Below are 14,073 nucleotides of genomic sequence, written 5' to 3' on the forward strand. Positions count from 1 at the left end.
TTTTAGCATGAGAAGAAAAGGCAGCGGGATGACCTTTAAGTGTGGGCATTTCCTGTTCTTCCATCCTTTCTTCTTCTTATCCAGGAATTACATTATTGTTGAGGAGAGTAGTCCTGAATATATACCATTTCGATGGTAGTCCTCCAAGAGTTGTGCGTGCCATTTCCCTGTCAAGAATTACTTCCCCAATAGATAGGAGATCGTTCTTGATCTCGGTGATCCTTAAGAAATATGCTTGCATATTTTCATCTTTGCCCTTCTTAATTTCCTTCAGCTTATTTCTAAGAAACAAAACTTGATTTGCATCATTAACTTTAAATAAACTCACCAGTCTATCATAGATTTCCTTGGAGGTGTTCAGATCAGAAACATAGGCCACCAAGAGCTTGTCGATAAAGTCCCGGATGATCTTCTTTGCTTTGACTTATCCATTGTTCCATTTGTTCCTAGGAGCAGCGGATGCATTTGATGGAGGCTCAACAACTCTGCCTCTCACATGGTCCAGCATTTCTTGTTCCTCTAATGTTAGATCGAGAGACATCTTCCATCCGCGGTAGTCAAACTTCTCACGGAGCTTATCTTCAGCAGGGAAGTGTGTTGAGGACCCCATAGTTCTTTTTAGATAGCCTTTTCTTCAGTGATTGCTCTTGCTCTTGCTCTTACTCTTGCTTGGGCTTTGTCTTCACCTCAACTCTGATACCATGTTAAATTATGGTATGTTCTATGCTTAGAGCAGTTTACTTATCTTTCTTTTATTATCCACAGATTAGCAATCACATGTACATTAAGTAAAGTGCAGATAGAACATTTAAACGATCAACAGAAAACAAGCCAAGACAAGAGACACAAGATGTGGCGGCTAGCCAGGAACAAACCCCAATATGGGGAAACCCTTTGATCAAATCTTCTTTTATCTTCAATAATTCAGCAGAGAGAAATAGTACAAAAGTCTGATTTATATCAGCAGCATCAAACCCTAGATTAGCCCTAAACTAGGGCAGTCAATATCTGTCAAATCGGAGGTCGGATCACCTTGATTCCTGTGCCAAAAAATGCGGCCTTCCAAGGAGAGTCAGCTTCACCTACTGCACAATCCAGAGAGAGAGAATGCTGGTCAACGCTGGTCAAAGTTTCGATCTGGAGTTTGTAAACCCTAGAAAACTGTGTCCTTCCTTCCCACATGTGAGAGAGACCTTTCTGCGCAGGAGAGAGAGAGAGAGAGAGAGAGAGAGAGAAAGACTTTTTTCTGCACAGATGAGAGAGAGAGAGAGAGAGAGATGAGAAGTGTGTGTCAAAATGAGGAGGAGACATCCTGTATTTATATGCAAATGTTGATGATGAATAGATGTGTTTGTTGGGCTTTTGAGCCTACATAAGTTGCTGACCGACTTTGAAAATTAGTCCATAATCTAAATAAATTCATATCTCCATAAATACTTATCAGATTCGGATGATCTTGAGATCAATCCTACACCTCTTGACGAGAGGAATCCAAGAAAAATATAATCAGCCATGAATAAGGTGACCCACATGAAGTTTGGCCCTAGTTGCCAATTTTAACAATATTTCACCGAGAAGTCGGAACATTTGACAACACAACGTACAGTGCCGAGTATTTTTAGATAAAATTTGAGAGGCCTATGGCTTCACATATTGAGGCTTCAGATTCTACCCTGTAACAAAGTGCTAAAAGAATGATGGTTTTTCTCAATTCTCCCCTTTAGTAATGCGTGAAAGAATGTGCCTTTCCTACCTGGAAATACCAGATCTAGCAAGAAACATGTGTCTGTTGGCCATTCCAAGGGGAAAATGCAACAGGGAAAAAAGAAAAAAAAATTGAGAAATGGGTGCTGTGCCAAGGAGGTGATCCGTACAGAACGACACAACACACAGAGATCTGTATATCAATGGTAAAAGTTTCTGGATCCCAGGAGACTTGCCCTTACATTGTTCCTGAATTCGGTTGGAACTGCACAGCAAGAGGAGGAATGGATGAATGATTAGACAGATAATGGAAAGCATGAATTTGGATACCATGAGGTTGGGAACCTATTCCACGGCTCAACACAAAGGGTTGAAATGCTGCTCTGTGTGTGGTCATGAAGGAGCTCTAGAAGAGTTCCTGAGTGAAGCCATGCAAGGGCATTACTGTGAAGTGATAGGTTGAATGAACAAGAACTCCAAAGATAGCCCATGGCATAGAGGCTCCATAATCTACCAATGCTGAAGCACAAGAAAAAATTTGATGCATCACGAACTTTTACAGTTTCCAAAACATAACATGAATAAAGTATTGAAACAGTGCTTACTTGCAAAATTAGGATGCACTTATCAAAGTGCTCACAGATATTGACAAAACTTGCTGTCATTTTACAGCACTTCGAGAGATTCATTGAGGGGCAATGTACATAGTTCAAAGTAGTTTTAGTATGATGTACTAGAATTGGTTCAATATTATTACCTAGGCGATGTGACAGAACTTTTACCCACTTACAAAAAACATTACTAAAATCTAATTGCATGTTGTATTTTACATAATCAAATAGCGTACATATAGACAAGGAAACACAGTCACACATTAAGAATCGTACCAAAATTGAACACTTGAGAAGGATAGTGTTCTTGGCAGTGAAGCTAACAGTTAGCGAGTACTGCATCAACATTGCTTCTAATTCCTTCGTGTCGACTTGCTGCAATCCATTATATTTGATGAGCTTCATTTCTTTAAGCAAAGATTTACTTGATCTGTCCAGCCTTGTACCAGTGGCGTATCACATGAATGAGTTATACTGGAGATATTTCAGTCTCCCAAACAAGGTTATACAGTCTCCCGAACAATATTATAGATAGCAATAACTATCTCTGCACTTATCAATATTATGATAAGCCACTCCAAGAAGTCAGACTTTCTGTTTTGCAGTATTTCCAGGAAATAGCGAACGTTATGCTGCAGAACAAGGACACAATCAAATCAATTCTGGATTATACTTGAAATTCAAAATGCAATGGAGAAACACAATTTCTCAAGGATAAATCAGGAGCAAAAGAGACCTCTACAAACTTGAGTTTAAAGTCCAAACTGCCAAACCGCTGGGTTAGCTCATATTCATCTCGAAGATACTCCCAAATTTCTGCATAGTTTGCATTTTTCCAGGCAATATCTGACCTGGAACAATTAAGAGAAAGCAAAGGAGATTGAAGTGATGCAGGAAAACAAGATAGCTGGAGATCACATAGAAATCCAATATATCCCTCTAATCAAATCAAATAACAAAGATTAAAAGTGACATTTTGATTCATATTTTTTGAAATGAAAGCATCGAAATTAGAAAATATATTTTCCCGGCATTGTCTCATCAAGAAGCCTCCAAAGAAAATAGATTAAAATGTAATTGTACCAACGATAGCATAAAATCACAAACTAATTGGGCATATCAGATTCTTCTAATATATCACATCATAACACAATACCAAATCAATGTACAAGAGGCAACTAGTAGAATCACCATGGGATCTTGAAAATCCTGTTGGAAAATCAAAAAAGAAAAATTATTGCAAAAAACAGATTATCCCAAACATGATTCTGGCTTCACACTTACACAAGATTTCCTGTCAGATAATGAACATTGATTAAAATTGTGTTATCTTGTATAGTCTTTATAATGATATTATGACTACACTGGAATAAATTAATAGATGCACGATAGAATATTGTAAAAACAAAGAGTGTACCGTCTGTGTTAAATTGGCAACTAGGGCAAAACTCCATGTGGGTCAGCTTATTTATGGCAGCTGATAATTTTATTGGATCCCTCTCGTCGAGAGGTGTAGGATTGATCCAAAGATCATCCGATTCCGATAAGTATTTATGGAGATATGAATTTATTTTGTTTATGTAATTATAGTCAAGCCAACCAGCTCTTATGTAGGCTCTAGAAGCCCAACCGACGTGTCTATTCATCATCCTCATTTTGGTATAAATAGATGAGGATTTGATATCATTCGCACACACGTATTCTTGAGGTGATCTCCTCTCCACGTCTGGGTTTTTGGAGAAGGAGAGAATCAAAAGAATACGCTGGCCTAAGAAGGAGCCCTAGCTGCAGATGATGCCCTAGCTGATCCAATGCAGTCAATTACTTATACGCTGTTCAGGAGGAGACCTTATACGCTGTACATAGAGACTTGTTTATGTTGACATAGCTTAAGAAGATGAACACAACTCGCAAATTCTCTCTGAAATTTCACATATACTAGAAGGAGCAGAACCACAGGGATTTTCGGTGAAGGGCTTGACTGCACCTCGAATGGGTATAAGGTGCAGTCAAGCTAGATCTCAGTTGGATAGAACAGAAGGAACCTCAGATGGATAGATAATCTCAGCATAAAGATATCTCTGCTCTTTCAGAGGTACAGTATTGACATAATAACTAACCGCAGTAATAACAATGATCCTACAGTTGCTATGACAACCTCGTCATTACAATGAAGGGTATTCAATCTCAGAAGCAACCGCAGATAAAGGTTTGGATTTGCCGCTGATAACCTCGACATTCTCTCCAAGCATAACTTTGGTCTCGACATATCTTTGATGCAGTAGATCTAGGTGATATTCCTGTAGCAGTCTCGGTATACATTCTCGGCATAATCATGACAACCTCGACATTACAATGAAGGGTATTCAATCTCAGAAGCAACCGCGGATAAAGGTTTGGATTTGCCGCTGATAACCTCGACATTCTCTCCAAGCATAACTTTGGTCTCGACATATCTTTGATGCAGTAGATCTAGGTGATATTCCTGTAGCAGTCTCGGAATAATGAACAACAATGAAGTAGGGCTACATTCTTAGCATCACTATGTAGAAGATCTTTTCATATATCATCTCGACATTCAAATCTGTAATGATATTAACGTTCAAGTTAGATGCAACATATGATCATTGTATATATTGATATCAAGGAATGATCTCTGTGATATACAATCTTATGTTAGTTACAGGATCATGAGTCCTGATCTCGATACAACTCTTTGAATGGTGGTATGAAAGATGATCTCACAAATTTGATCTCAGTGGCACTAATGTGAATGTACATCAACAATGATAGGGTGTTGTCATACGCTTGGTAGCAGTGATGATGGTGATCTCAACATTCGCAGAATAAGGGATTGATGTCTTGGTCAAGAAGGATGTATATACGCAACTAGGACAGGCCTTCTATATGCTACTCATACGCTGTCCTAAGCCACAGTAAGGAGGCCTAGAAGAGGCCCTAATCTCAGACTTGAAGGTGCCCTAATCCGCTGTCACAACTACAACTATCTAAGGGAGCTTCTATACATTGCAAATGAAGCCTAGCCGCAACATAAAGGAGACGTATATCAGCGTAAAGGAGCAGCATGGAAATCGCTGTAACAACGTGTTAAATACTGTTGTTCTAAGGCATGGATAAGCATAGTGATGGACGCAGCATGGTTGGATGCAGCATGGTGAATCAGTTGAAGTATGAGGACTGAGAAGTGTGCCTTCACCTGAGTTCAGATCTGTGGTCCTTGTCATCAGAACTATCCTGTCATCTTCATGATGAAATATCTCTGATGTCTGATCTCTTATTTTGGCAAGTCAAAGTGTTGACTTCAAATGTATTTGTACCATCTCTCTCTTTGCTGAACTTTGAAGATAAAAGAGGATTTGATCAAAGGGTTTCCCCACACATTGTGGGGTTTGTCCCTGGCTCGCGCCACATCTTGTGTCCTCTTCCCTTGGCTTGTCTTCTGCGTTTTATATTTATGTTCTATCTGCAGTTTATCGTAATGCTGATGTGATTGCTAACTGTGAAAATTTAAATAAATTGCTCTAGCATAGAACATACCTAAGCTTAACATGGTATCGGAGCTGAGGTGAAGACAATGCCCAAGCAAGAGTGAAAGAGCAATCACCGAAGACAGTTGGCACAAGACAGAAGGATCAATGGGTTCCTCATAATTCACCTAGGGTGAAATCAAAGCAGAGAATGTTATCAGAATGGCGCAGCGGAAGATTATGATGGTCCATCTTAAGATCACTTCATTGGGAAGTTCGGATCTAAGGGTGGAAGGAAAGGCGGATGCCTTATTGAAATAAGTTCGGCCGTTATGCGAAGGAGTGTTCGAATGGCAGAGACACATCTCTTGATGAAGATAACAATCATTATTGGGACATCTTCAATGATCAAAAGAATGACTGGTAATGCAGGTCATCAAGGAAATGGTCGACTCTTCCAAGAAAGCAAGGAACCCCAAAATCTCTTTTATGTACATGATCGAACCTGATGTCCATCTCAGAAATGGGAGTCAAAGGTTACAGGGTGGCACTTATCGATGAAAGGTATGTGTTTGAAAATAGATCTTTTAAAGATGTTTTGAGTTCAGGGTTGTATCAAGTTGCAGGAAGTTCACTAGGGACCATGTCCATTGACTCAGCACTGGAGGTCTGTGAGTGAGATGGTGACTGGATGCCTGAATTCAAAATAGAAGCATGAAGGTACATGTCTGAAATGTACCGAAGGAAAATATTATAAGGGGACCTTTCCCCTCATGCAGCAGGTTCACAGGTTTGGAACAACCCGAGGAGTTTGATGGAAGAAAACCCTCTATGGCTTGAAGAAAAACACCTTGGGCATAGTATGAGAGGATTGATAGCTGTCTAATGCAGCTGAGATTCACTAGGAGTGAAACCGATCCAAACCATTACTCGAAGGTTGTGGATGATAAACCTCTCGTACCGGCACCTATGTTTGACAGGTGCAGACCCTCTCATTTATAGGAGACAGAGGGAGTTGGATTCTGAATGTGAGAAGATAAGCTGCAAGCTTGTGACTGCCTCGAGGATCTTAACTTTCAGAAGTTATATGGTAATGATGTCGGACCAGATTTGGGAAATGCCTTTGAGTTTCATAAACTCATTCACATTGATGTACTTGGAGAACCTCCGTCTGGACATATGGGATGCAGTTAGCATGGTGAGCTCATATTTGAGCCTCACTGGATTGGTGCCAAGAATCTTCTGAGATATCTTCAGGGCACAATCTCTCATGGATTGAGATACACTGTTCGAATGATGAGTGGGCAGGCAGTATGGAGGATCACTAGAGCACTTCTCAGTGTTGTTTCTCTTTGGAATCTGCCTCGATATCCTGGATGAGCAGGAAGCAGAAGTCGGTGACTCTGAGCACCACCAAGGCAGAATACATTGCTGATAGTATGGCCTTCTGTGAGGCAGTCTGGTTGCTGAAGCTCTTCAGTGAGCTGTTTGTACACATGATGAATACCACTGTGAATCTCTGTGACAACCAGAGATGGGATTCGATTATTGAGGAATCCCGTATTTGATAATTGCTCCAGCAGATAGACATCAATTACTGCCTTATCTGGGATATGGTAAGTCGATGATCAAGGAGGCTCCATCACACTGAGATAATGTACAGGACAAAGCCCTGAGGAAAGATCAAATTTGTGATTTTCCCGAACGACTTGGAGTCATCGACAGACCTTTGTAAAAGGGTCCTGCATGCTGTATACATTGAGCTATAGGACCTTTGGGAGGCTTGCAGTTCTATTGGAGCAACATACGACCACAGGGTGACTCACCCTCCCCTTGTGTGCGCACTGGAACAAGATGATTCGCTCTCTTGTGGGACAAGATGATTCGCTCTCTTGTGGAACAGGATGATTCGTTCTCCTGTGTAGCAGGATGATTAGTTCTCCTGTGAGGCCTGGATTAATGTGTTCTCCATGGCGATTGTAGCAGGATTGATGTGTTCTCCTGTGAGGCCTGGATTGATGTGTTCTCCATGGCAATTGTAGCAAGATTGATGTGTTCTCCTGTAAGGCCTGGATTGATGTGTTCTCCATGGCGATTGTAGCAGGATTGATGTGTTCTCCTGTGAGGCCTGGATTGATGTGTTCTCCATGGCAGCCTGGATTGATGTGTTCTCCATGTCAATTGTAGCAGGATTGATGTGTTCTCCTGTGAGGACAGGATTGATTAAGTTCTCCTGTCGAGGCATCCTACCCATGCAGTCAGGGACTCATGGGAAGTACCTATCATCTGATCAATGAGCAGGGAAATGAAGTTAGGGACCATAGTAGTACTGATGGACGCATCGTTGTATCTACCGTACTCCCTACGCTAGGATGTCCTCCATTGATCTGGGATCAATGATACTGGACTGGGACCAGTGGTAGGAGTTGTACATGCTATGACGCTGACTTCGGGTCGGCTGAGACTGGTTTGGGACCAGTGGTACATACTCCGAGACTGACTTCGTGTCAGTGCAGTACTGGTCTGGGACCAGTGAGAGTAGTACATACTATGACGCTGACTTCGGGTTGGTTGAGACTGGTCTGGGACCAGTGGTACACTCTCTGAGACTGCGATACTGGTCTGGGACCAGTGGTAGGAGTGGTACTTACTATGAAGCTAACTTCGGGTCAGTTGAGACTGGTCTGGGACCAGTGTTACGCACTCTGAGTCTGACTTCGGGTCAGTGAGAATGGTATGAGACATTCTCGATCAATTCTTCTTCTTCTTCATAGTTGAGCAGAGCAGAGCAGAGCCAGCAGAGTTGAGCAGAGCCAGCAGCGCTGAGTAGAGCTGAGCAGAGCAGAGCCAGCATAGCTGAGCAGAGCAGAGCTAGCAGAGCCAGCAGAGTTGAGCAGAGCCAGCAGAGCTGAGCAAGAGCAGAGCTGAGCAAAGCTGGGCAGAACAGTGCAGGGCACTGATGGCAGAGATAGTACAGTCGGACATATGGATCAGCAGATGGAGTTTTCCCTAGTTGAGAGGGAGTGTTAAATTGGCAACTAGGGCAAAACTCCATGTGGGTCAGCTTATTTATGGCAGCTGATAATTTTATTGGATCCCTCTCGTCGAGAGGTGTAGGATTGATCCAAAGATCATCCGATTTCGATAAGTACTTATGGAGATATGAATTTATTTTGTTTATGTAATTATAATCAAGCCGACCAGCTCTTATGTAGGCTCTAGAAGCCCAACCGACGTGTCTATTCATCATCCTCATTTTGGTATAAATAGATGAGGATTTGATATCATTCGCACACACGTATTCTTGAGGTGATCCCTCTCCACGTCTGGGTTTTTGGAGAAGGAGAGAATCAAAAGAATACGCTGGCCTAAGAAGGAGCCCTAGCTGCAGATGATGCCCTAGCTGATCCAACGCAGTCAATTACTTATACGCTGTTCAGGAGGAGACCTTATATGTTGTACATAGAGACTTGTTTATGTTGACGTAGCTTAAGAAGATGAACACAACTCGCAAATTCTCTCTGAAATTTCACATATACTAGAAGGAGCAGAGCCGCAGGGATTTTCGGTGAAGGGCTTGACTGCACCTCGAATGGGTATAAGGTGCAGTCAAGCTAGATCTCGGTTGGATAGAACAGAAGGAACCTCAGATGGATAGATAATCTCAGCATAAAGATATCTCTGCTCTTTCAGAGGTACAGTATTGACATAATAACTAACCGCAGTAATAACAATGATCCTACAGTTGCTATGACAACCTCGTCATTACAATGAAGGGTATTCAATCTCAGAAGCAACCGCGGATAAAGGTTTGGATTTGTTGCTGATAACCTCGACATTCTCTCCAAGCATAACTTTGGTCTCGACATATCTTTGATGAAGTAGATCTAGGTGATATTCCTATAGCAGTCTCGGTATACATTCTCGACATAATCATGACAACCTCGACATTACAATGAAGGGTATTCAATCTCAGAAGCAATCGCGGATAAAGGTTTGGATTTGCCGTTGATAACCTCGACATTCTCTCCAAGCATAACTTTGGTCTCGACATATCTTTGATGCAGTAGATCTAGGTGATATTCCTGTAGCAGTCTCGGAATAATGAACAACAATGAAGTAGGGCTACATTCTTAGCATCACTATGTAGAAGATCTTTTCATATATCATCTCGACATTCAAATCTGTAATGATATTAACGTTCAAGTTAGATGCAACATATGATCATTGTATATATTGATATCAAGGAATGATCTCTGTGATATACAATCTTATGATAGTTATAGGATCATGAGTCCTGATCTCGATACAACTCTTTGAATGGTGGTATGGAAGATGATCTCACAAATTTGATCTCATGGCACTAATGTGAATGTACATCAACAATGATAGGGTGTTGTCATACGCTTGGTAGCAGTGATGATGGTGATCTCAACATTCGCAGAATAAGGGATTGATGTCTTGGTCAAGAAGGATGTATATACGCAGCTAGGACAGGTCTTCTATATGCTACTCATACGCTGTCCTAAGCCGCAGTAAGGAGGCCTAGAAGAGGCCCTAATCTCAAACTTGAAGGTGCCCTAATCCGCTGTCACAACTACAACTATCTAAGGGAGCTTCTATACGTTGCAAATGAAGCCTAGCCGCAACATAAAGGAGATGTATATCAGCGTAAAGGAGCAGCATGGAAATCGTTGTAACAACGTGTTAAATACTGTTGTTCTAAGGCATGGATAAGCATAGTGATGGACGCAGCATGGTTGGATGCAGCATGGTGAATCAGTTGAAGTATGAGGACTGAGAAGTGTGCCTTCACCTGAGTTCAGATCTGTAGTCCTTGTCATCAGAACTATCCTGTCATCTTCATGATGAAATATCTCTGATGTCTGATCTCTTATTTTGGCAAGTCAAAGTGTTGACTTCAAATGTATTTGTACCATCTCTCTCTCTGCTGAACTTTGAAGATAAAAGAAGATTTGATCAAAGGGTTTCCCCACACATTGTGGGGTTTGTCCCTGGCTCGCGCCACATCTTGTGTCCTCTTCCCTTGGCTTGTCTTCTGTGTTTTATATTTATGTTCTATCTGCAGTTTATCGTAATGCTGATGTGATTGCTAACTGTGAAAATTTAAATAAATTGCTCTAGCATAGAACATACCTAATCTTAACAGTTTGTTATACAACTATTTGCACCAATTATAGAATAATCATTAACAATGATTCCTTCCAACAACCACTTGCAATAGATGATATTTTTTAAAACAGACAGTAACAGTGATCATAGAACAAAGAACAAAACTGTTAAATAAAAAATTAGCCTGTCAAACCAACCATTAATGTCCCATTGCAGAATAAAGAGAAAAAAAAAATTTGTTGTAAAAAATGAAGCAATCTCAAGATCAAAGCTTAAACATATACATGTAACATTGAGAAGAGTAAAGATTAAGCAAAGAAATATTAATATGTATTATCACATTTAATTCTTGAGACATATTCACAAAATACTCTCCAAATTTCTTGAAATATCTGCACTTCGCAGTGTGCTTATCCCCGTATTTATAAATCTTCTGCAGGATGGGCATTGCATTTAATTTGAACTTGTAAATTGATATGTCGTGGAGATTCTTCACTTTTGTTAGTTTTCCTGCAAACCTAGCACCCAACACTTAATTCCTAGCGGATCACAGATCTACTGATTAATTGCCAGCTAGGTTCATTAACACAATAAAAATACAGTGGAAGCAAAATATACCAATTTCAACCACGAAATACATCACACAACAGATTCTACCCAATCACAATTCTTCATTAACTTTCAGAACTTCCTTGGGCTCCCGTCCTAGGCAAAAGGCCCAACTAAGAGAATACATATAACAATTGGATCTGATGCAATTGATCAAGCCCTCATTGGCTGATCTAAATCTCCTTGCTGCCCCCTTCCTCAGATCTAGCACACTAGAGTAACACACTCCTCATTGAGATGCCTCTCTCAATCTTGTGCTGCTATATGGTGTGTCTTCTCCTTCTCCTTAGCTTTGCTTTTATAATTTTACATTGAGCTAAAATCCCTAACTTTGATCTCCCATGTGATTGATGGCCGAGATTCGATCTCCCCTCACTTGAGATCAAAGACTGAAATTAAAACATAATCACTAAAGTAAATAATTTACTTTTCCTAGGTTTACTTTAGCTCAATAAGCCAACATAACGATTATGTCTTTTTACTAAGTCTAACTTAGGCTAAGTTACAAATGCAACTTATTCACACTAGAGCAAGTGTCCAAGTAAACTTTGGGCAACTTTTGCACACCTAAACACTTAGGCTAGTGTAGAAGTATTTGCCTGAGCTACAAACATCAACACTCCCTCTCAGTAAGGGAAGTACTTCTGCCACTGGAATTGCATCCCCGCTGCCTTGGCTGCTCCCTCTAAACTAGAAGCCTTCCCTGCCATTTGGTCTGGGAACATCCTCAAAATCCTACTCTCCTTGGCCTCTGATTCACATATGCCTCCTGTTGCACTCAAATTATCAAAGTTCCAGGTAAGCGGGAGTGCCAGCATTTTTCAACAAGGATCGGATCACATATCAGCAGTCCATGTGTCATAGTCATCTCATTCTGCAAGTTATATATTGTAAATGATCTTAGTAAAACCTTGAGTCTATGTAACAACCTAGGTAAGCCTATAATTTGATGATGAATTCCATCCTAGGAGGTTTTTAACCTCACTGATTACTTGTGTTTTTCGACACGGCTAATCAGAAGAGTTTTTTCCCTCTAGCTTAAACCCCCAAAGCTAGGGTGAAATTTATTGTCGAATTATTAGGTGAGTCCTAGTGTTTTAGTCGAGTCTAATGTAAAAGTGGTTTGGGAATAATTTAAGCTAATTAGCTAAATTATTTTATTACAAATCACTTGGTTTACTAGATCATATTGAGTCGCAGATGGGTCATGTGTCTTGAGAGTCAAAGACAAATATATATTCCCTCTTTGAGTCTTGTAAATGAAAAATCATATGTATTAGAGGGTTGGAAAAATAATTAATTCCCTCATGTAAATTAATTAATTTTTCTGGCAAAATAAAATTAAATCCTAAGCCAGAAAATTAATTAATTAGAGTCAAAATTAAAGTGTCTAGGAAAATAAATTCTCCAAATGGAAAAATTTCTAGGTCTTGAAAGAATCAATTTTTAAAGGTTCGTCACCAAGGGAATATTGTTTTTTTCAAAAAAAAAATGTAACCTTGGACCTCGATGGTTAATTCAAAGTCAATTTTTTGAGGAAATTAGCTCTAAATAATTAATTTTGAGCTAATTAAAATGGATTAAATGATAAATTCGAAAATTCCTCAAAAATAAGAAATCAAGAACAAGATTAAAAGATCTTGAAGTCAAACGCCTCTCCCTTATTCTTCTTCCTCAGACACTGGTTCGCATAATGCCCCAGTTCCCCACACTTGAAACACTTTATCTTAGAGAGCTCCTTTTTCTTCCTCTTCTCTTGCTACCCCGCAGATGCCAAAGTTGCATCCTCTTCCTCCTCTTTCTTGACCCAGGCTCCTTTGCTACTACTTCCCATCTTGGTCAACCGTCTGATCTCTTCTTGGCAAAGAGCTGCCCACAGTTCTTCCCAATTTGGAAGATGTTCTCAGCGCAAAATGCTTTGGACAAACGTCTCCCACTCCTCGGAGACTGCGTTTAGGGCGGTCCTCACCATTAACTCTTGATCCAACGTGGCCCCTATGGAAGTCAGTTGGTCCCAAATCTCCTTTAATCTGTTGAGGAAGTGATCTACTTGCTCCCCTTTCTGCATCTTATACGACTACAACTGATTCTCCAGCAGCATCTTCCTCTGCACGGAAGTGCCCTGATACAATGTCGTCAAGGTGTCCCACATTTCCTTTGCCGTATTCTTCTCGGCAATATGCTGGACCACATGATCCTTGAGTCCATCAAGGATTATGCATTTCACCTTAGCCATCGCATCCTCATACTTTTCATTGTCAGCTAGGTCGACTAGGATAGCCACGGTTCTCAAGGCGAAGGCCTTGATGCGATGTCTATCTAGAACGGACAGGATCCTGGCCTTCCAGATGACAAAGTTGGATGCCCCGTCCAGCCTGTCCTAATCCCTCAGTCCATTCATGGCCATCTCTCTGCTCTTCTTTTCGACTCCTCTGAGTCTCTACTTCCCTCCTGGAAGTTCTCTCTTTGACTCCCTCTGAGTCGCTACTTCCCTCCTAGAAGTTCTCTACTAGACTCCCTCTGAGTCT

The 14,073-nt window shown here is 40.7% G+C and overlaps 1 protein-coding gene across 1 annotated transcript in view; it reads right to left on the bottom strand.

The window, feature by feature from the left end:
• Positions 1 to 2,286: 2,286 nt before the first annotated feature.
• Positions 2,287 to 14,073, bottom strand: part of LOC149184459 (protein RETARDED ROOT GROWTH, mitochondrial-like) — a 212,249-nt gene continuing 200,462 nt past the window's right edge. The window contains exons 6-7 of the mRNA XM_089417497.1: positions 3,052 to 3,166; positions 2,287 to 2,947 (exon numbers count right to left, since the gene is read on the bottom strand). Coding sequence (XP_089273623.1) covers positions 2,819 to 2,947; positions 3,052 to 3,166 — 244 coding nt within the window. The 3' untranslated portion in view covers positions 2,287 to 2,818. The remainder of the gene's footprint in view (positions 2,948 to 3,051; positions 3,167 to 14,073) is intronic.

Source organism: Pinus tabuliformis, chromosome 3_2 (assembly GCF_031772625.1).
Source record: "Pinus tabuliformis cultivar Carrire ecotype Pingquan chromosome 3_2, CPIR1, whole genome shotgun sequence".
NCBI classification, from domain to species: domain Eukaryota; kingdom Viridiplantae; phylum Streptophyta; class Pinopsida; order Pinales; family Pinaceae; genus Pinus; species Pinus tabuliformis.